The sequence below is a fragment of the Pleurodeles waltl genome, chromosome 1_1, assembly GCF_031143425.1.
Source record: "Pleurodeles waltl isolate 20211129_DDA chromosome 1_1, aPleWal1.hap1.20221129, whole genome shotgun sequence".
Lineage (NCBI taxonomy): Eukaryota > Metazoa > Chordata > Amphibia > Caudata > Salamandridae > Pleurodeles > Pleurodeles waltl.
The window spans coordinates 146,076,582-146,099,465 of NC_090436.1; the positions used below are offsets into that span (position 1 = coordinate 146,076,582).

Sequence of the window (22,884 nt, forward strand, 5' to 3'; positions counted from 1 at the left end):
TTTAGCAGCTATGCAATGACTCAATTAGTGGTGGGTCTGACACATACGGCGGGACATCTTTTGGATCCTGTTTTTTCTGACTTACCCAACATTCTGGTATCTACCCCATTCTCAAGACTTGATCAGACCATTTTATGATACCTAAGACTATTCATATTCCAGAGCTGCCAGGACTACCTCTGCCAATCCTACTATGAGAAGGCAATGGCATTAATTGGACTTGACAAAATTCAGTACTTATATTCAATGCAATTCTCCTCAAGTAGATTTTAATATGGACATAGCTTTATCCAAGAGGAAGACGTGGCTCACTTAGGACCTGCTCGCCCGGTGTGAGAAAGTAGCCTCTTTCATATTTACCCCCATTTTTGGCCTGTTTGTCAGTGTGTTTGACTGTGTCACTGGGATCCTGCTAACCAGGACCCCAGTGCTTATGCTCTCTCTTTTCACAAATTTGTCACTACATACTTGTAACCCAGTATTTCATCCCAAATTGGCATACTGGTGCCCCCTTATAAGTCCCTAATATATGGTACGTAGGTACCCAGGGCATTGGGGTTCCAGGGGATCCCTAAGGGCTGCAGCATTACTTTTGCCACCCATAGGGAGCCCATGCAAAGGCTTCTACAGGACTGCCATTGCAGCCTGTGTGAAATGGTGCATGCACCATTTCACAGCCATTTACACTGCACCAGGTCACTTATAAGTCACCTATATGTCAGGCCTTCCAACCCGGAAGGCTGGGAACAAAGTACCTGTGTGTGAGGGCACACCTGCACTAGCAGAGGTGCCCTCCACGTTGTCCAGTACCATTTTCCCAGACTTCGTGAGTGTGGGGGCGCCATTTTACGAGTGCACTGGACATAGGTCATTAGCTATGTCCAGCTTCACAAAAGTAACTCTGAATATGGCCATGTAAGGTGTCTAACATCTGGGAATTGTACCCCAATACTGATTCTAGTATTGGTTTTACAATTCCATGCACTCTGGGGCCTCCACAGTGGACCCCCAGTACTGCCATACCAGCCTTATGAGGTTTTCCAGGCAGTCCCAGGTGCTGCCACCTCACAGACAGGTTTCTGCCCTCCTGTTGCTTGAGCAGCTCAGGCCCAGGAAGGCAGATCAAACCATTTCCTCTGGGAGAGGGGTATTACACCCTCTCCCTTTGGAAATAGGTGTTACAGGCATGGGAGGGGTAGCTCCCAGAGCCTCTGAAAATGCTTTCAAGGGCACAGATGGTGCCCTCTTTGCATAATCCAGTCTACAACGGTTCAGGGACCCCCAGTCCCTGCTCTGACGCAAAACTGGACAAAGGAAAGGGGAGTGACCACTCCCCTGTCCATCACCACCCCAGGGGTGGTGCCCAGAGCTCCTCCAGAGTGTCCCTGGGTTTTGCCATCTTGGATTCCAAGGTGGTGGGGCACTCTGGGAGCCTCTGATTGGCCAGAGCCGCAGGTGACATCAGAGCCCTCCCCTGATAGGTGCTTACCGGTGTAGCTGACCAATTCCCCTTGCAGGGCTATTTAGGGTCTCTCCTCTGGGTGTTTCCTCAGATTCGGATTGCAAGTCTCCAGCAGGAATCCTCTGTATCCTTTACTTCTACCGACGAAACTGCATCTGGCCCCTCCAGGAACTCTACAAACTGCCACAAAGAAGCAAACAGGACTTCTGCAACATTGTATCTTCAGCTCCTGCCAGCAACTGCAACTGTTTCAAGGTCATGCATCCTCCGAGGACTGCCTGTCTTCCGCCTACACCAGAAGAAGCGACGGAATCTCCCTTGAAGTGAAGGAGCCACTTCTGTGCTTCAGCAGGCACCTCTCTGCAGCGACGACCGGTGGCGTGGGTCCCCTCTTTTGATGAAGTGCGTGGATCCAGCAACACGGGTGGTGGACTGAAGTGGTCCCGACGGTCCTAAGGACCAGCTGTCCAACTTTGGTGGAGGTAAGAGCTTGCCTCCCCAGGCAAGACAGTACCCCCGTGCACCACGTGTTTTGAAGTTGCCAAGGCTTGTGTGCGACCTTTCATGAAGTTCTTCGTGCACAGCACAGCTCTGGACCCCAGCACTCCTTCCTTCGATGCACAGCTTCCTGAGTGGTTCTCCATTCATCTTCTTGGGTGCAGTACTGACTGTTCTTCTTCACATGTGGTTCTTCTTTTGCACCTTCATCCGGGTTAGCAGGGTCTCCTGTTTTCCCTGAACTCTTCAGTGCTTCTTAGACTTGGTCCCCTTGTTCCACAGGTCAGGTCCAGGAACCCATCGTTGGTGTCTTGCAGTCTCTTCTGGTTCTTGCATAATCTTCTATCATGACTTCTTGTGTGTTCTAGGAAACTTACTGTGATTTACTCCTGTTTTCCTGGGCCCTGGGGTGGGTTCTAGTACTTACCTTTGGTGTTTTTTTCCACTCCCAATGCTCCTCTACACACTACACTTGCCTAGGTGGGAAACCAACTTTCGCATTACACTCTTTTAGTATATAGTTTGTGTTCCCCCTAGCCCTATTGCAACCTATTGTGATTTTCATTATTTGCACTGTTTTCTAACTGTTTTTACAGCTATTACTGCATTCTAGTGTATATACTGTGTATATTACTTACCCTTCTAAGGAGTAAAGTCTCTAAGGTATTTTTGGCATTGTGTCACTAAAAATAAAGCACCTTTATTTTTGTAACACTGAGTATTTTCTTTCATGGGTGTGAGTACTGTGTGACTACAGTGGTATTGCAAGAACTTTGCATGTATCCTAGATAAACCTTGGCTGCTCAGCTACAGCTACCTCTACACAGCCTGGCTGCTAGACACTGCCTACATTTCACTAATAAGGGATAGCTGGACCTGGTATAAGGTGTAAGTACCTTTGGCACCCACTACAAACCAGGCCAGCCTCCTACACCCAGGCTTGGCAAAAATGACACCCTTTGCCCATGGGTCAATGATATATTGAGCACTGAAAAAAGTGCTGCAAAGTGCTTGGACCAGACTGGAGGAAAACCTATGATCATCTAGCTAAAAAGTGATATACAAGAGCAATAAAAATATATCATAAAATGATTAGAAAGGCTTGTGTTCAGTTCTTCTCTATTAAAATTAAAAACAGCTGGACCCCTGCTGGAGAAATGTGTTCCATTGTTTACAGTTTAACTAAACCAGCTGCCCAAGGGGAGCCGGTGGAACTTCTACCAATCATTGCAATAAACTTGCAGATTATTTTGTATAAAAGGTCAATGATATTTATTCATACATCACGATCAGTGACAGATCTGAAGAAGTTGGCACACCTTGTTTGATGGACGACCCTTCGCCAAGGGCAGAACCGAACGAGTTTGCCCTGCTTGACATTGTTTCTTTCACTGCCCTGGTGAATTAAGTCTGGTCAGGTTCCAGTGATGACCCAATCAAACCTGACTATATCTTAAAACACCAAGAATTATTTTACCCACTTTAAAAAAAATTGCCAATCCTTCTCAGACCTCAGCGATAATACCCATGGCATGGAAGCATGCCAAAGTAATTCACCTTTTGAAGAAATCTTTTCTCGATGCAACCAGAAAATTATTGTCCTACTACCCTATTACCTTTTCTATCATAAGTTGTGGCAAAAATAGTCTCCTGACTATGTACCTAGAAGAGAATCAAATCTTTGATATCTCTTAGAATGGTTTTAGACCTTCCCAAAGTATGGAATCAGGTCTCCTGGTGGTGACGGAGACCCTCCGCAGCTCCGCAGACAAAGACATCTCATCTGCACTTATTCTTTTAGATTTAAATGCCACCTTCGATGTGGTGTTGCATAAGGTGTTTATGCAGCGACACCATGAAATTGGGGTACATTGCAAGGCCATAATGTGGTTCACTTCCTTTTTAAGAGACCAATTCTTGCAAGTGATAACCCCCCACTTTTCATCTTCATGAAGGACATTGGAACATGGCGTTCTCCATGGTTCTACTCTGAGTCCTACCCACTTAAACATTTACGTTAGGCCATTAGTGCCAGTGGTTAGATCCTTTGGGATCTTTTTGTTCTTGTATGCTGATGATACTCAACTTATAGTTTCACTCGCAGCACACGTGACAAGGGGTTTCGTGAATTTCCAAAAATGTATGATGGTTGTTGCGAGGTGGATGCAAAACAATTGCTTAAAGCTGAAAGCCAGCAAAACTGAGATCCTTCTGCTGGGGAAGCATAGTCAGACTAGGGAAGATCACTGGTGAACAGAGGGATTATGGCCCCCTCCAAAGCCTAAACCATCTATAAAGAATCTCAGTGTGTGGTTTGATGACTCACTATCTTGAGACCCAAGTCAGGATAGTAGCTGGCAAATGTTTTGGCGTCTTGAGAGGCCATAAACCAGACATTAGCTTCTTCCACCCTCAAGTTTGGCAGATGAGACTAGAGTCTCTAATCATGTCACACCCAGGACACTGAAACATTCTTTACTTGGGTGCTAAAAGATCTGTTACAAATAGGCTACAGTTTGTCCAGACCGCAGCTGCCAGACTCAGTTCAAAGCCCTGTGCATTGCTCATAAAATCATGAACGTGCAAAGACCTCCTATCTTGTCGGGACTCTTGCAGTCATACCTCCCTCCAAGAACCCTCTGTTCTCACTTGAATCAGATCCATATCTTATGGATTAAAAGAATGATATTTGGAGGTCGCTCTTTTTAGGCTTTGGTTCTGGTTTTATGGAATAATTTGTCCTTGCATCTAAGGAAAACTCAGAACCATTTGAGCCTTAGGAAACAGCTACAAGCTTGGCTATTTGCAGCCTAGGCTCCCTGTGCTTCTTAGGATGTGATCTTTCCCCGTTCCTTTTGGTATGATTTGTGCTGTGTTGATGTAAGAATGGTTTAGCACTGGGAAGTCTCAGCTATGTGCTCTAGAAATCCTTTTAACATAACATAACATTAGTGAAAGACGGACTGTTCTTTTAAGCGACCAGCCCACCTTCCACTGTGCAGGCAGCAATCCAGCTTCCATATGAAAGGGATGCAGAGGTCCCCCTGCAGCCAGATGCAGTGAGTGACTGCACAATGAGTGACTGCACAATTTGCCACAGGGATTTCTGGCAACCAAAGTGAACACATCCCCTCTTCAAAGGGGCGCTCTCAGCGGTGCAATGACTGTACACCACCTTTATGTGGTACACAGTCAGTGTCCCCTCAAATGACTCCTTTGCCTCTGCCCTTACATCTAATACAGCATGCCTACAGTACATGTATGGTATGGCGTGATCTGTGTTTCAGAAGAGTCTGCACAAGAGTCTACGGGCACTTCTGAAATACGAAGATGTGCCAGTGGCACAAAAAACAGGTGCACACACCCGTTGCTCTCTGGGAGAACTTTTAATATGGCTTCAGGCACATTTGCACCTTATTCTACAAAGTGCCCTAAATGAGGTGATAAAATGCAAATCAAGTAAGAAATGTGGCTTTAGGTGTATTGTTAGAAATTGGGTCTTTAGTTGGCAGAGGTTAGAGACCACAATGCTACTGAGGACAAGAAAGATACACACTAAACATTTACCTGTGCTCACCCTCTAGTAGCTTGGCATAGATCAGTCAGGCTAAACTAAAGAGGCAAAGTGTAAAGTATTTGTGCACACACAGAGTAGCACAGTGAAAACACCACAAAAGGACTGCACAACAGTTTCGAAAAAATAGCCAATATTTATCTGAGTCGAAACAACAAACATTCAGCATACACAAGGCAAGTAATACATTTTGAAAGATTAAATCAAAATGTAATGCTTAGAAGACAATAGCTTCCACCCAGGACTATTTGGTTGTGCTGACCCGGGCAAATTCAAAACTTCAGTTCGACCACGATGGTGCATGGGCCAAGTACAGGAGCCACGCAGACCCGCTGACAGTACCTTGGTTGCGTTGAGCCTTGGTGATGATGCGTTGATCCAAGGAGGGGATGTGTCCCGCTTTCAGGCAATGCAGCATTTCCTGATAGGCAACATCAGTGATGTGCCGATGTCCAGAAGCGATGAGTACTGGTTCTGATGCGTTAGTGCTGCGTCGGCCAAGTTAGGGCTGCGTTGTAAGTCATGGGCGTTGAGTCACACAGTCAGTGAGCGTTGTCCACAGCTATGGAGCAAGCAGCAGCAAAAGAGGCATTTGTGCACTGGAATGCGTCAGTTCCAAGTGACACACCGGTGTCCTTGCGTCAGCTCTTGTGTTGCAGCAGCACACTCTAAGGACCAAGGACTGGATTTGGCACCAATTAGCAGAGCAGGTGTCATAACGGAGGAGCCCAGGTGCTGGTAGCAAAATGGGGGTGAACTCTTTGATATCCCTGAGACTTCAGAAACAGGAGGCAAGCTTGATCAGGCCTTTGGAGAAACTTGTAATTGCAGGATGTAGAGAGTTAGATCCAGTCCTCCGACTCCCAGACAAGAAGTAGCAGACAGCAGGCCAACAGCGCAGAGCAAACAGCAAAGTGGCAGTCCATCTTGACAGCCCAGCAGTGTTTCTTCCTGGTAGAATGTTCTCAGTGCAGAAGTGTTCAGAGTATATGGGGTCAGAGGCCCAGTACTTATACCCAAATGTGCCTTTGAAGTGGAGGAGACTTCAAAGAATGGTTTTGAAGTACCCCAGTTTCGTATCAGCCCAATCCTGTCTGCCAGAAGATCTCTGGGGGGTTTTCATTCCTTTGTGCGGGGTCAGGCCACAACTCTTTGAAGTATAAGTGACAGCCCCTCCACCCTTCCTGCCCTGGAAGACCCATCAGTATGCACGTGGAATGCAGGGGCAGTTGAGTGCCCTCTACTTATGGCTGTATAGATGGAATGCACAAAGGTAGTTGTCACCTAACCTTACACAGACCAGATGTGGATTGGAGGCAGGCTAAGGCACAGGATGGTTAATATAAGAAAATGTCAACTTTCTAAAAGTGGTATTTTTAGACCTGCAATTTAAAAACACCTTTACCACAAGATGTATTTTTGAATTGTGAGCCTAGAGACACCAAGCTCCATTATTCTATTCTCTCTTTTCCCAATTGGAAATTACACTTAAAATACATTTTAAGGCACTTCCTGTTCTAACCTATGGGGTGAGATACACCTTGCAATAATGAAAAATGAATTTAAGAGTTTTTCACTGCCTGGACATGTTAAACTTAAAAGTATATGTCCAACTTTTTAAATACACTAGCCCTGCCTTTGAGGCTAACCAGGGCCTACCTTAGGGGTGTCTTACATGCAATAAAACAGGGAGGCTTGGGCCTGGCAAGTAGGTACACCTGCCAGGATAAACTGAAAGTTTAAACTGCTCACACAAGCTCTGCAATGACAGGCTTGAGGCATATTTGAAAGGCTACCGTAGTGGGTGGCACAACCACTACTGCAGGCCCACAAGTAGCATTTGACTTACAGGCCCTGGGCACACATTGTGCACATTACTAGGTACTTACTAGTAAATTAAACATGCCAATCACGGAGAAACCAATGTTACCATGTTTTAGTCACAGAGCACATGCACTTTAGCACTAGGTAGCAGTGGTAAAGTGCCCAGAGTCATAAAATCAACACAAATAGGATCAGAAAAAGAGAAGGAGGAAGGGGAAAAGTCTGGGGATGACCCTGCAATAAAGGCCATTTCCAACACAACCTCCTCCAGTCTAAATCTAGGGTAGACTAATCAGTACCTTGACAGGCTTCCCTGCTTAGGGTGATAGAACTTGGACAATGGCCCAATGCAGGGGCCTCTCTGAACCCTGTTGAATCCTTCTGTCTATACACTCAGGCCCACTGCACTGACCCATGGGGAACCTTTCTCCTCATCTGTGGGCCCCGTCTGTACAGCACCAAACCTTAGCTTGCTCACAGATGTATCCCAGTAGGCAGGCAGATCCACCGTGGCCAACAAAGTTATGTGGCCCGTTCCACCCCCTGGGTCTGACTCCTGTCCCCAGCCCACAGAAAACTCTGTCCACAAGGACAACAATCAACAGAGGCAAGTGACAGCTGTCAGTTTCAAGAGCCAAGCAACAGGCCATCCAGGGCACCCTGATGCTTCTCAGAGTGAGGGGGCAGCGGCCCCAGGTGCCTTGCACTTTTCCTCCATCCTACCCCCCCACCAGTCCTCCCACCAGTTGGGTGTAGTATCCTAAGACTGGTCAACCACCCTTGGGTCTGAACCCTGAGGCTAGACAGGACAAAAGTGGGCTCTCCCTCACCCTGCACCTCACTCTGGGATCCTGTAGCCTCAGTTTGGGAGTGGTACCCCCAGAAAACTAAACCGTTAGGACACTTGTAGCAGCCGCCTGCCCAGTTTTTCTGACACTGGGAGTAACTCATTCCCCAGAAGGAAGTCTATGGGCATCTGCAGACTAACTATGAAACTCCTCTGGGTCACCTTCCCACCCCACTATAAGGATACAGAGGCCTAGGGTGGAAGGCCTGAGGTGGAAGAAGTCCTGCCTATGGGTTGGTGTCACCCTACACACCTGGCCGGTGTTCTGCTCTGAAGAAACTAGCCTTTCCACCATCATGGTATGGTTAGCCCCACTGTCCCTCAGAACCACCCTTCTCGGAGTCACTCCCAGCTACCTTCTTGTAGACCCTGGTGCTGACCCAGCAGTCGGCCTCCTTAGCAAGCTAAAAAGATGTTTTAAGGCAATCCCAATACTAGCCTATGAGAGAGATAGCCATTGCAATAATGAAAAACTAATTTAAGAGCTTTTCACTGCCTGGACAAGTTAAACTTAAAAGTACATGTCCAACATTTCAAACACACTGCACCCTGCCATTGGGGCTAACCTGGGCCTAACTTAGGGGTGTCTTACATGTGATAAAAAGGAAGGTTTGGGCATGGCAAGTAGGTACACTTGCTACGTTCAACTAGCAGTTTAAACTGCACATACAGGCTCTGCAATGGCAGGCTTGAGGCTTATCTGAAAGGCCCCTGTGGTGAATGGTACAACCAGTGCTGCAGGCCCACTAGTAGCTTTTGACTTACAGGCCCTGGGCACACATATTGCATTCTATAAGGGACTTACTAGTAAATCAAATATGCCAATCATGGAGAAGCCAATGTTACCATGTTTTAGACACAAAGCATATGCACATTAGCACTGGATAGCAGTGATAAGGTGCACAGAGTCATAAAGCCAGCAAAAACAGGGTCAGAGGAAGGCAAAAGGTCTGGGGATGGCCCTGCATAAAGGGCCATTTCCAAAATGTATGACCACAGGATGCTACGCAACATCAACTGCTCAGGCGAGCACTGCTGCATCCATTTTCTAAGTTGCCCATCGCCATTCATCCATCGCCCTTACCTCCATGATGGGACTGGATGCCAGGACTTTCTCTTCGACGTTAGTCTCATTGGCAGAGCCTCCAACGGTGGCAAAATACCGCATGGCATACTTGGCAGACACGGTTTTGCCAGCACCAGATTCCCCACTCACTATAATGGACTGGTTCTTCTCATCCCTGCAGGAAAAAGTAGAAAGAGAGGCGATCAGTCTGCTGCTCTGAAACCACGGTCCTTGGGCTCACATTCATTTGACTTCACTGTTCATTCCTCTTACAGTGTCCTAAATTGCCCAAAAAACTTAAAATAAAATATTACAGCTCACAGTTGCCACAACGATAGCTATTAAGAGAGCTTGCTTCTTGCTCCCCGCTTTGAGAAGTAGTGAGGGACATTTTAATCCATCTTGTCATTGTAAAATATTACTGCAATTTACTGGTTATACTGCCGCATTAAAACTTTGTAATATATTGTAACTTAGAAATATAGAGAGGAGGGAGAAGTTTTGATGAATGCCTGCCCTCCTCGCTCCTTCTACCATCTACTCCACTTACATCTGCTGTGCTGGTGATCTGTAACACAATAAAACATCTGATGTGCTTGCAGATTACAAATGTAGGAGTTTATAGAATAAATGTGCCCTCTGAGGCAGTCCTTGGGAGTTCAGTGTGCAGTGCCTCGATGGTGCCTGGCCGCGCAGGGTTAGGGCAGCTGGATTAGCTCAGGTCTCTGTCGTGAAAGGCTCTGCTGGCTCAGCGCAGAGCATAGCTCTTGTTTTTATGGACCCGCAAAGCATAAAATCAATTCATCTAAATCGATGCTGCTCCAAGATAGTGCGTTATTTTGGACAGAACGGCTCAGAAACAGAAAGAGGCAAACCCTGCACATTGATTCCGAGCTGCACTGTCTGAAAATCCCTAGCTCGGAGAAATATCGGGAGAAATTAACTGCAGGCACATAAAAAAGAGAGCTCAGCTCTGCACTGAAGAGATCAGATGCACCATGAAGATTTGGCCTCAAGTGCTTTTGCAGAACAAACCACTGAGTAACCGAGGACTGCTTCACGAAACATTTTTACAAAGTCAAAAATGCACTCTGTCGTGGTTACTCAAGGTTTGCAATAAATATCTATTTTTTCCGGAATTCCAAGAAAAATCCAGGAGTGCTTCCTGAAGCATTTGCAAGTCTTTTGTATCTAAGAGCACTAAAATGGGTAAACATTTGCAAGTGTTTTCAGCATAAGAAACTATTTCCAAATACTTGATGAATGCCCACAAACGTTTACGTTTTTTCATGTTCACCAACTGTAGGTGGTGGCACTCGCCCCCGAGTACCGAGGAACCTTCCTTCACTGCCCAAGTCCCAGCAGCTAGATTTGCTCACACATATTTTCCATGCTACCAAATAAGTGTGCATTGGTAAAGCTACACCTAGTCACATTCTGTGTATCAGGTATGGGATTTTGCCCTTGCAAATTCAAACATTTAAACACCTAAACTGAATGTAGACATACAAATAGCTTTGTTAATCCTGTCCTTAACCACTGATTAAAAGTTGAGTAAATTTAGCAAGGTATACTTCTGCTAGGAATGTTCAAACCGCCCAGTGTAAAACTGATGTTTGTTTCTTGCAAGATGCTGCCATGCAGTCCAAGACCTCTTCACCCACACATCACATCCCTAATCCAGGAACGGTTGGGATTTCCAAATACTGGTATGCACCAAATGGGACAGGTGATATTTCCTTCTCACCCTTGCTGAATATTCCCATGTCATCCATACCCAGACATTGGACAGACAAACGTTTGGCCTGCCTTTCCTCTCACTACAGAAATCTTCTGACAAGTACATTTCTGGCCCTTGTCCAAGGTGGCCCTTGTCCTGTAAGTACTACTGTTAGTAGTAGGAAGGTATGTAGAGCAGTGAGCAGGTGCTTTCCCCACTTTGTTCAGTGCCTACCGCCCCAGGTCTATACTGACAGTGTCACCTAGTGCTATTACCTTGTAGTGCCTTCATTGTAAATGCAGCGACAGACCAGCAAGGGCTCTGTGTCCCTTGCCTCTGACGCAGTCCTGCTGTGGACTAAGGATGAGGGAACATCTATGCCACATTAGCTCCAAGGTCATGATGGCAGGTACCTTTTGCAGCCATTTAATTGGCCAGCTGAGCTGAGAGTGTCCCCTCTACCAGGAGAGTCCTGAGAGTCTGGTGCAAGTAAAGGATGCCTTTCAAACATCAGATGCAAAAACACTAACTTTTAGCTGATGATGCAGAGAAAGGCACAGTTTTTACTGCAAATGAAGTACAAAGCAAACTCAGAAGAGCTATCCTGTTGCGCTCAGATCAATGCATCATTATCTAGTTCTGCAATCTGATGGACAGTCTAAAACTCTAAAAGGTATAAACCAAGCAGCAAGATTCTGCCTATATCTGAGAAATCAAAACAATATTTCTGCAGCTCTAAAAGAACTTGACTGGCTCCCAGTGATCTATAAGACCATGCAAGGGGAAGGTCTCAGCTACCACCATAAACTGACCCCGAGACTGATCTGCCTCCTGGAATACAGGAGAAAGAAAGAAACATATTGGAATAACATTTAGCATGAAGGCACCTAACCACTGGAACATCTAGGATCCCTAGCTGCTGTCTATTTCAAATCTAGCATGATTCAAAACATGTTAGAAACCAATCTTTTCAGCACGACTTCATCAAAAGTATGCTTTAATAGGACCACACCCCCATTCTCGTACCCAGTGGCTCCTTTAATGTACTGACTGATGATATTTATGCAAGCTGTAACCTACTGCCTTTCCCTTACTGTCTTCCCTAGTCTAGCACTTGTCTCCAAATGGTAGGAAATTGCTATGGCACCACATTTAGCAAAATACAAATAAATTGGATTCATTAGATATTCCCCTTACTGATGTTGTGGAATCCTGTGTTCTGTTTTCCCCTCCCTTCCACTTCTGCAATCTGGATTGCTCAGACCAGAGGCAGGGCTTCTGGGAAGATGTGGGTTCTATACAGGTTTCACATTAACTCTTGGACTTCCTCACAGTTGGCTGGTGCATATTTTTCACGCAGAAACTGATAACGTCTGGGGAGCTAAAAAAACACCATGTAGGCCGGTTCCCACTTGGTCATGCTCCAATAGATGTTCTGAAAGCCAGTAGTCAGCCTTCGCAGCATTTATCATCAATGTGGGTTGGTGGGATACAGACAAACGCAATCACAATGATTTGAGAATGAGTAAAGTGAACTGACCGTAGCGGCCAAAAACCTCGTTAGACCTGTCACCCATAGGGTGGTCTTCCCCCAAACCTTTTGCCTTATTCCTCCTGTTTTTGCTGAATTCATTTTTGTTGGCCTTAGAACTGTGCACAATTTACAACTGCTAACCAGTGCTAAAGTGCTTGTGCTCGCTCCTGTAATCATGGCGACATTGGCTTTCACCCAATCGGCACATTTATTTTACTTGTATGTCCCTTATAAAGTGTACTGCACGTACTCAGGTTCTGTAAATTAAATGCTATAATCTTTCATGCATTTCTAATGGAAGTGCTTCTTGGAAGGTGGTATAGTGCACCAAACTGTCAGTAGTATGAAGTAAGAGGCAAGGGCCACTATATGTATAGATTAAAGAGGTGGTAACAATATGTTTTGCAGACAGCTGCGCGGTAAGAGAGACCTAAAACACATTACAATCTGCAAAGTCGGCAAGTAGGTCATGAAAACCATGCTGTTGTTGTTATCCATTGAGCTTGTGTGCAAAGAAGAAAGAGCAGATGAATACCGCCTGACACGAGATGGAATTACACCCAATATCCAGATTCACAACAAACTTTACAACTCTACTGAAACTTGGATACCACTTGAAAATACAGGAGAATGACCTGCCATGTCACTCAGCTTCAATCGCTGGGACAGTACCTTTTAACAATTCTATTACAAAGAAATGGGGCATGCAAGAGCTGTAGGCACAAAAGCTAACTTCACCCTCAAAAAACTGACGTGTGAATAAGGCAGCCTTAGCTAAAATTATACCATGGCAGGTACTGAGGAGTTGACAGGATTCACATCTGGATCCTGTTTAGAGACCCTCAGAAGTCTCACACCAACATCCCACAACAATGAATCTGCTTGCCTGGGAAAACCCAACAGTGCAAACAGGTCTATGAGAAGGCCCTAACATATCTAATTACAGACACTGTTTGCAGTCCTGAACTTTTCACCTACAAATCGTTGTTTTCAGGTGTGTGATTCTGATTAGTTCAGTGGAAGCAAAACAATATTGCAACACATAGAAGGCTCTAGACTTATCAATGAAAAGTTTTGGACTGGAAGGAGTGTCCATAATACCCCGGATAGAAGCACTCCAATCAGAAAGTATCTGCCTGGAGCAGAGTTTTGCTACAAAATTATATTCATTAATGCCTTCAATCATACAGCAAGCCTCAGGGTCTGGGATGGTCTGGGTGCGGAAACTGGCTTCATCAAATATTATTATGGACTAGAAACTCATTTGTTCAGTAATGATTTTAGGATGGAAGTACCCAGCCCTATGATCATGGCCCAATAATTATGTTTTTGTCTGTGCATTCATCTGTCTGCATTCCTATAAGCAGACACAGCATTTCTTTCAATATGTAGTAGGCCTATAACTTGGACAAAATGATCCTCTGACCAGGAATCGTTTAAGGTTCATGGGAGGCTGGAAAATTCCTGCTCGCCACAGTAGGAGCACAAAGCTACCCTCAAAATATGGGCAACAAAGAAACGGATAAGTATGGTCCGCTTGTGGAGCCTGGGCAATGAGAAAACAGTGTAGACCCCGCTGTCAAAGATACAAGCAATGACTTACTGAAACACACCCAGTTATATTACGCAAATTAAGCCACAGAGGACACATTTACAGTGACATGTTTTTTGCTTAAGCATACCTAGGAAATATTTTCAAACGAAAGTCAGTTTTAATAACCATCCCTGTAAATAAAAAGCAACTTCACAGAATACAAATGGTCACATCAGTCCGGACAAGTAACCTACATTGTGGACCAGGAGATGGATTCAGTAGTTTAGTGTTCAGATTTGCGTATAACACCATCAAGAACAAATTTCCATGATTACAAGATGGCTCAAAATGAAAGATCTCGACTATATGTGTCAGCAGCGGCGCCTTCGTAATGGCAGAGGAGCGTCTCCCCATTGCTCATAGCCAGCAAACGAAAAATAAAATGATAATAAAACACATTTATTAGAATTTTATTTTTCATTTCCTGACTGAGCCATATGAGTGTAGAGAGGAGCGGGGCTGGGCCATGGCAGGGAGGAGCAGTGGTGGAACTGACTGTAAGTGTTCATGTCGGTTGCCCAGCCGTCTTAGGACGGCCAAATCGACATGCGCATTTACATTTTACATGTGTTGTACAGCTGGGTAGAGAAAAGGCAGAGGCTCCCTGTACCTGAGCGAGTGTTAAACCAGGCCGCATAGGCCCATTCCAGTGGGTAATAGCATGAGAGCAGCGTCTGGATTGGGTGGGGATTCTGGGAACCTGTGCTGTGTGGCTGCCGGGAGCAGAGATGTACCAAGTTGGCCAGCAGCGGGACCGGAAGTGGCAGGTTTTTAAAAAATTATTATTATTGTTGCCCTCCCTGCGCCGCCCCACTTTCTGTTGCCAGCAGCCGCCACTGGTATGTGTTAGTGCTTATACTGGTTCTTACAGCGAGCATAGGAGCGCTTTACACGGTAATGGAGCAGAGCACAATCTTCATTTGGAAGGAATGGATTTGTAAAGGATGCTTGAGGGTTGTGTAGCCTTTTAAAGGAGGCCATAAGGGAAAGGAATTCTTTCACTGCTAGGCCAGGGGTTCGGGAGCAGAACTGGGAAGCCTGGTCCTATGGGATGAAGAAGCTGTTGGAGGAATCACTGAGAAGGGTGACGGAGTCACATCAATAAAGCTCTGGTCTCGAGAGAAGGGTGTATCTATTACTGTGGAATCTCCTACTCTTGCTGGCACCTACACGGCAGTGTTTGGAACTGGTATGGATTACACTGATGAATTACTGTACAAAAAGACAACAAAATGTAATAGACGTGGGAAGCTATTATCACTGCTTCTTCTCTCCCTTGTGGTGAGGACATTTCTCGGTGTTAACCTTCAGCGCAGGTTAATGCATCAGAGGCATTAAAGTAATAACAGAAGCATAAACCATTGGCCACATGCTCATACACCTGCCAGTGGCCTCCCTCCCAAACGAGCAAATCCACAAACAATTCAGTAGCCCCACAGGCCTCACCCACCCAAAACCCTGCAATTCATTCCATCTGACTACTCTCCCCTTTTACCCTGCACCTCCACAGAGCCTATACTAGAAACGTTTATAAGATCTTACCCTGGACTATGGGAAGGCGCCCTGATGCCCTACTTATGACAGAGTGTGAGCTGCACACGCGCCAATAAACGATAAGAGAAATCTTCACATTCTTAGAAAGATGCTGTAGTGCACTTGATTTCCCAACAAGCAAGAGCTGACAGGGAGAGTTGGTAGATTCTAGTTGCCTGGCTCCTGGGACTGCTGCACTGACAGACTGAAAAGTGGGAGATGATTTTGCAAACAGGCCTCAGGATCTCAGCGGTGCAACTAAACTGGTCACAAAACCCTGCAAGTCTTCAGCACAACAGATCAATACCGAAAGGATGCTGCAGCGAACAGTTCCCAAAGATTTATTCCGCCAATATCCTTAACAACGGTGAGAGTTTAGTTTCCCGCAGGCGACACCTTACAAGAGAGGCGGCAAAGTGTCAGGTCAGCAAAAAACACACGGGATCCTCGAGCGGGAAGATGAGGATGAAAGCCCGAAAACACCGATCAATCTACGGGGGTGAAACAAGGCCTGATAGCAGAAATGGCAGCGAGGGTGACAAACGTAGGCAGACAATGAGAGAGAGACAGACAATGCAAGAGACCATAATACAACGCATTGACAAAGCCAATAGATTTTTATTATCTTTAGTGTATAAACAAAAACACCCAGCGTGGAGGAACCGACATGTTCAAACATAGACCGGGCCACTGGAATTATGTGGCAGGGTAGGGCAAAATTATCTGGGAGGGTTGAGTATATTATGCAGCAAGAAAAGCCAAATTATGCAGCGTAATGTGGCAATTTTTGTTACAGTATTACTGTATAATTTTGCCATTTTTACACTTATTGACACTGTCTGGACAATGCTTGCACCTCATTAGTACCAGTTTAACACCCAAATGTAGTATTAAGCAGCAGAAAGGTGACCAGTCAACCTTTGCAAAGGGCCTTCCGCTGTGCGGCAACGAGTGTCGAGGCGCTTTTAGTACTTTTGTACGGTTTGAGCTAGAAACCATTTTTTAGTTAAAATCTGCAAATTATGCAGCAGATAATGGATTATGTGGCACATACGGAAGATCTATATATCACACATACAATTAACATACACGGAGCAAAATAGCTGCGCACGCACAGATCTACGCACCTGAACAAAATAACTTGTGTTCTTAAGGTACTTCACATGAACTGCTGTGCTCTGTAAAAGCATATTATTCCCTATTGGTATACAGGGAGTGCAGAATTATTAGGCAAATGAGTATTTTGACCACATCATCCTCTTTATGCATGTTGTCTTACTCCAAGCTGTATAGGCTCGAAAGCCTACTACCAATTAAGCATATTAGGTGATGTGCATCTCTGTAATGAGAAGGGGTGTGGTCTAATGACATCAACACCCTATATCAGGTGTGCATAATTATTAGGCAACTTCCTTTCCTTTGGCAAAATGGGTCAAAAGAAGGACTTGACAGGCTCAGAAAAGTCACAAATAGTGAGATATCTTGCAGAGGGATGCAGCACTCTTAAAATTGCAAAGCTTCTGAAGCGTGATCATCGAACAATCAAGCGTTTCATTCAAAATAGTCAACAGGGTCGCAAGAAGAGTGTGGAAAAACCAAGGCGCAAAATAACTGCCCATGAACTGAGAAAAGTCAAGCGTGCAGCTGCCACGATGCCACTTGCCACCAGTTTGGCCATATTTCAGAGCTGCAACATCACTGGAGTGCCCAAAAGCACAAGGTGTGCAATACTCAGAGACATGGCCAAGGTCAGAAAGGCTGAAAGACGACCACCACTGAACAAGACACACAAGCTGAAACGTCAAGACTGGGCCAAGAAATATCTCAAGACTGATTTTTCTAAGGTTTTATGGACTGATGAAATTAGAGTGAGTCTTGATGGGCCAGATGGATGGGCCCGTGGCTGGATTGGTAAAGGGCAGAGAGCTCCAGTCCGACTCAGACGCCAGCAAGGTGGAGGTGGAGTACTGGTTTGGGCTGGTATCATCAAAGATGAGCTTGTGGGGCCTTTTCGGGTTGAGGATGGAGTCAAGCTCAACTCCCAGTCCTACTGCCAGTTCCTGGAAGACACCTTCTTCAAGCAGTGGTACAGGAAGAAGTCTGCATCCTTCAAGAAAAACATGATTTTCATGCAGGACAATGCTCCATCACACGCGTCCAAGTACTCCACAGCGTGGCTGGCAAGAAAGGGTATAAAAGAAGGAAATCTAATGACATGGCCTCCTTGTTCACCTGATCTGAACCCCATTGAGAACCTGTGGTCCATCATCAAATGTGAGATTTACAAGGAGGGAAAACAGTACACCTCTCTGAACAGTGTCTGGGAGGCTGTGGTTGCTGCTGCACGCAATGTTGATGGTGAACAGATCAAAACACTGACAGAATCCATGGATGGCAGGCTTTTGAGTGTCCTTGCAAAGAAAGGTGGCTATATTGGTCACTGATTTGTTTTTGTTTTGTTTTTGAATGTCAGAAATGTATATTTGTGAATGTTGAGATGTTATATTGGTTTCACTGGTAATAATAAATAATTGAAATGGGTATATATTTTTTTTTGTTAAGTTGCCTAATAATTATGCACAGTAATAGTCACCTGCACACACAGATATCCCCCTAACATAGCTAAAACTAAAAACAAACTAAAAACTACTTCCAAAAATATTCAGCTTTGATATTAATGAGTTTTTTGGGTTCATTGAGAACATGGTTGTTGTTCAATAATAAAATTAATCCTCAAAAATACAACTTGCCTAATAATTCTGCACTCCCTGTAATTTAAAAAAAAATCCGACCCTCGCTGTGGGTCAAGCCCCAGTCCAAGCACAATAGCAACAGTGCATTCAGTTTCAGGGAAAACTAACCTCATAGAGACTAACATAGCGCACAGGAGTCCACGCTTCCATTAGCAGAGCAGGAGATGCACAAATACACTACTGCAGCATGTGCATTAAAAATACAACTATGATTCATCCACTGGGGCTTGTGACAAAGATTGTACACACAGGTTACTACAGAAAATGGTCAACTACCTGAGCCATCCAATTTGGACCGAAACATATAACCAACAGATTACATAGTATTCCATGACAATGACATGTACTCAACCTTGTAATCTATTAACAGCTCAACACAAGATGTTCAAATGTAATACACAATGATCTGAATGCTTTGATCGGCTCGAAGTATGTCTTTGCACTCAATCATATAAACTTTATTTGTATTGGACATGTTTCATGTCATTTAGGTGAAGTAAATCACCTTGGGACAGTTAGGAACAAGAATTATCATTATTATACTCAGTGGTACACAGTTTACCAACTCCAATGGTCCTTCAACAGCAGTTTGGGGTCTTGCCACTAACAGCGGGTAGTGTGGGAGCAGGTGGCCTTTACCTTCCTCGCAGTGGGTAGGGTGAGTGAGGGTAAAGGGGTGCTAGATAGAGGGGAGATGCTAAATCCAAGGGGGTTCTCACCTCATACACATAAGTACTGGGTTGAGGAAGGGGCGATTAAAGTACCGAAGATTAACAACAAATCTAGCCAGTACCTCAAAGAAGTTGGCACAACAGGGAGTCAAAGAAGCATGCAAGCCATGGGGCATAGGGAAAATGAGTGCATTTGGCATGGGTATAGAAGTGGAAGAAAATGAGGTGGGAGGGATGAGGGGCCAGAGGTACAAAGCTATTTTGCGGATGCAAATGGCAGAATTTGCCTTTTGCAATTGAAAAATGGCCTTGTAGCATGTAACCTGTTACTGACTCGCAAAATACAGATTGTGACTCGCTTTTAGGAAGGGGCGTGCCAAGGATGTCTCTTCCTAATTACAACTCACAGGCCCACGTATGATTGTTTTGTGTCCATGAATGCGGTCGCAAAACAATTGCAGTTATCACCCATTTCAAATTGGTGTTTACCCATTAGCAAACGGGAAGGGGGCCCTTTTGAATGGGGGCACCAATATTTATTCAGAGCAGACAGTGGTCCATGGACCACTGCCTGTTTTAAAAAACATGAAACTGAAACTTTTTTTTTTCTTTTGAAATGCATCTTGTTTTCCTTTAAGGAAAACTGGCTGCATTTAAAAAAAACTGCTTTATTTAACAGCAGTCACAGATATGGTGGTCTTCTGACCTCAGCGGCCACTATCTCTGTGAGTGTGGCCATTCCCAAATGAGTTGCAAATTGTGACCTGCCTCATGGACATTAATGTGGCAGGTCCCTTGCGACCCGTTTGCAAATTGCAAACAATGTGGGTGACTGTTGTACATTTTGCTTTGCAACTTGCAAAAAATCGCAAATTGCGAGTTGCAAACCAAAATGGTCGGCATGTGGCCCGAGGTCACTGCACAGACTGGGGTGTAGTAGGAGGTGGCAGAACGGGGGTGGGGCGTACATGCCAACAGACCAGATTCGAGCAGGAGTCCCGATTTTTTAAGCAAAAGATGGCGTCATTTTAGCTCTCTCCCGCCTAAAAATGCCTTTGCCTTACTAGAGGTCAATGGGGAAAATACATTCTCCCGATTTTGTTTTCAAAATCTCCCACTTTACAGGTTTAGCATTGTGTCATGTATGCTAAAGGTCAGCATAATGATGGAAAGGGGCGAAAGACAAGCATGGAAGAGGCAGAACAAACAGGAGAGGTGAAACGCGCTTAGGTCTCGCATGAAGATTATAATACTCAATTTAGATAGGGGGGCAACCTTTTTAGGAACATAAACAACACTGAACATTACATTTCATGTAACCAGATGATGTTTTAGGCCCTACCTGTTCATTGCATTACATTTTGCTGGGTGATTTTATTACACACGACAGCTGATCGGATACAGACGAATGCTGCATGTCCGAGCCCTGATCTCTTGCCAATAAAAGATTTCCCTTTCAAATCCTCATCCGTCCTACAAAAAACACCCCTTCCCCTCTGCCCCCCCCCTCCTCCCCCACCCCCGCCACACCAGCAAGGCCTCATTACGGGAGAGAGGCTTGTTTGTTTCCTGGGCTGCGCTGCTGAGTTTGTTCTCTGCGGGATGTCGGGCCCATGAATCATTTGGGTGCAACCGAGTGGAAACACTGAAACAAGTGCCATCATGTTGCCGGAGATTTAATTGGGTTTTCTTTTCTAGTTTTCAACCTTGGTGCTTCCTTCAAAACAAACACACTTCTGGGCACAGACCGGAAGTAAACGTTTCCGCTCATCTTCGGGGTCCTTTGGGAACTACCTGAGGATGGATGGAGCCAGTGCTTAATTTGTAAATAAAAATGTGCCGGTGCCCAGAGCCCTCCTCACCGCTACTGCAATTAAATGTGCAAACACGGAATACCGAGGCAGCGTAACCCTGAAGCCATTTCGGGCCTCTTCAATCCATTTAAAGCCACTTCAGCTCACACTTGCAGCTTTCTGCTTTCTCTCATTGTGACGCTTTTCGTTTTTTCTCTTCCTCCGTCTTCCTCACATGTGTCTTTTGCTCGCAGCAAATGCTTGAGGCAGAAGAATAATTGCCGTTCCTCAAAAATAGGAAACCGGAAACAACAAGCACAAATTAAGCACTGGATGGACCTATGAATGCATGCCGACTAGGGTGACCACCTAGCATTGAGGCAAATTCTGGACAGGACTCTAAAAAATTCAGGACAAAGGGTCAAAATTCAGGACAAAAATTCAAGAACAAATATCAGTTTTACAGACACACCCAAGAGAGGCCATGCCTCACTATGTTGTCAGTGCATTTATTCACTCTTTTTTAACATAGCACTATTTATTCACTGTGGACCTTTTGTGATTGCGTCCTGGTATGCTACATTCAGGTGTCACATTACGTCCTTGTTCAGTAGTAAATTAATGCCCTTCAGTACTGCGGCAAGGCCATCACCCCTACCCAAATCTACCCGATCTTTCCTGAAGAGAAAGTAACAGCAACATTTTGATTATGTTTCTGAACATTTTAAAACCCCTGGCAAACAGTTTGGGAACTTTAAGGTAATTAACCTTATGCTAGTTTAAACAAATTGAACAAAAACATCTGGCTTACCCCAACCGCCCATGGACTTTCAACCTAATTTTGTTTTTAAAGAGGCAGGGCAGATGGTGTGGGCGACAGTCTCACACCTAATGTCAGGATGTGATGTAGCCATAACTGGCCTGCGGTCTCAATGCACTAGAGTGTATGCCTGGGACTCTACATTTATCTCAGAAATGGGAGCCCGGACTACCAATCAAAGATAATAAAAGAGGAGGATGAAATCGAGATCAAATGGGAGATCCACGGCAAGTAATTCAAAGGGTTGTTGCTAAAAACTGGATAAATAAAGAAGAGAAGAACAAGGTGGGACAATTCCTAAAATCAGACAAGATGGGTCCACCAAGACTATTCAAAGGTATTGGGTATCTGGGGAGTTGTCTATGCACACAGAAGCGAAACAGAAGGGGCACTGTCAAGTGGTTGAACAAGCAACACCCATCCACCTTGGCAAACTCTTCTGGTGCAATGGTCCGCTGTTAGTGCTTTTGAAGGGTGAGCAGGGGCCAGACCCCTTGCAAGGTTGTGCAAGGCAATTGTCCGCTTTGTCCATGTCTTTATATGGTTTTGAAAATGAGCAAAAGCCAAACTAGAGATCTGGGTTATCCCTAAGTGTCAAGTACACATAGAATCTTCAAAATATTTGAGACGTAAATTGCACAAACAAAATTTACAAATTTTATAATTTAATTAGTGTTTCTTTAACATATGACACTGTTTTCGCCTTCATATACAATTAGATCTCAGATTGAACTGGGAACCAGTTACCTTTTGATACCTAGTGATTAATATCTACCATTCTTACACTGATTTCCAGGATGAAAATTTCGGCAGAGCGAACGGTCCCTCCAAGCCCAGTTTGTGTTTTGGTCTTCTCTTCTGCTTTCTGTAAAGGCCACGTGGCACTAGTGAGGATGGTGTGCTACCCCAATGATAGTATTATTTTGCAAACCTTCCCCTGCTCGTCCTTCATTCCTTCTTCAGACAGGCCATTCATCTGATTTGGTCACTGCGGTGCCATCGGGAGCTCTTTCCATTCTAAAGCTAACTGTGACTGCGGGTGGATTAGGTCTTCTGGACTTAGAATGCTATTATTCAGCTGCACAGGTCCAATGGCTGGCTCACTGGCTTTCTGCCCACCTCCCTGCATGAGATGGGGTTTACCAGTAAAGACTTTTAAGGAAGGCTTAATGCACTGCTCATTGTTTCCTACTGA

At 45.0% G+C, this 22,884-nt stretch overlaps 1 protein-coding gene across 2 annotated transcripts in view; it reads right to left on the reverse strand.

The window, feature by feature from the left end:
- The window catches only part of MYO5B (myosin VB), an 842,958-nt gene that overhangs the window by 462,726 nt on the left and 357,348 nt on the right, over positions 1–22,884 (reverse strand). For both annotated transcript variants that reach the window (XM_069219220.1, XM_069219218.1), the window contains exon 5: positions 9,290–9,446. In XM_069219220.1, the coding sequence (XP_069075321.1) occupies positions 9,290–9,446 (157 nt within the window). The remainder of the gene's footprint in view (positions 1–9,289; positions 9,447–22,884) is intronic.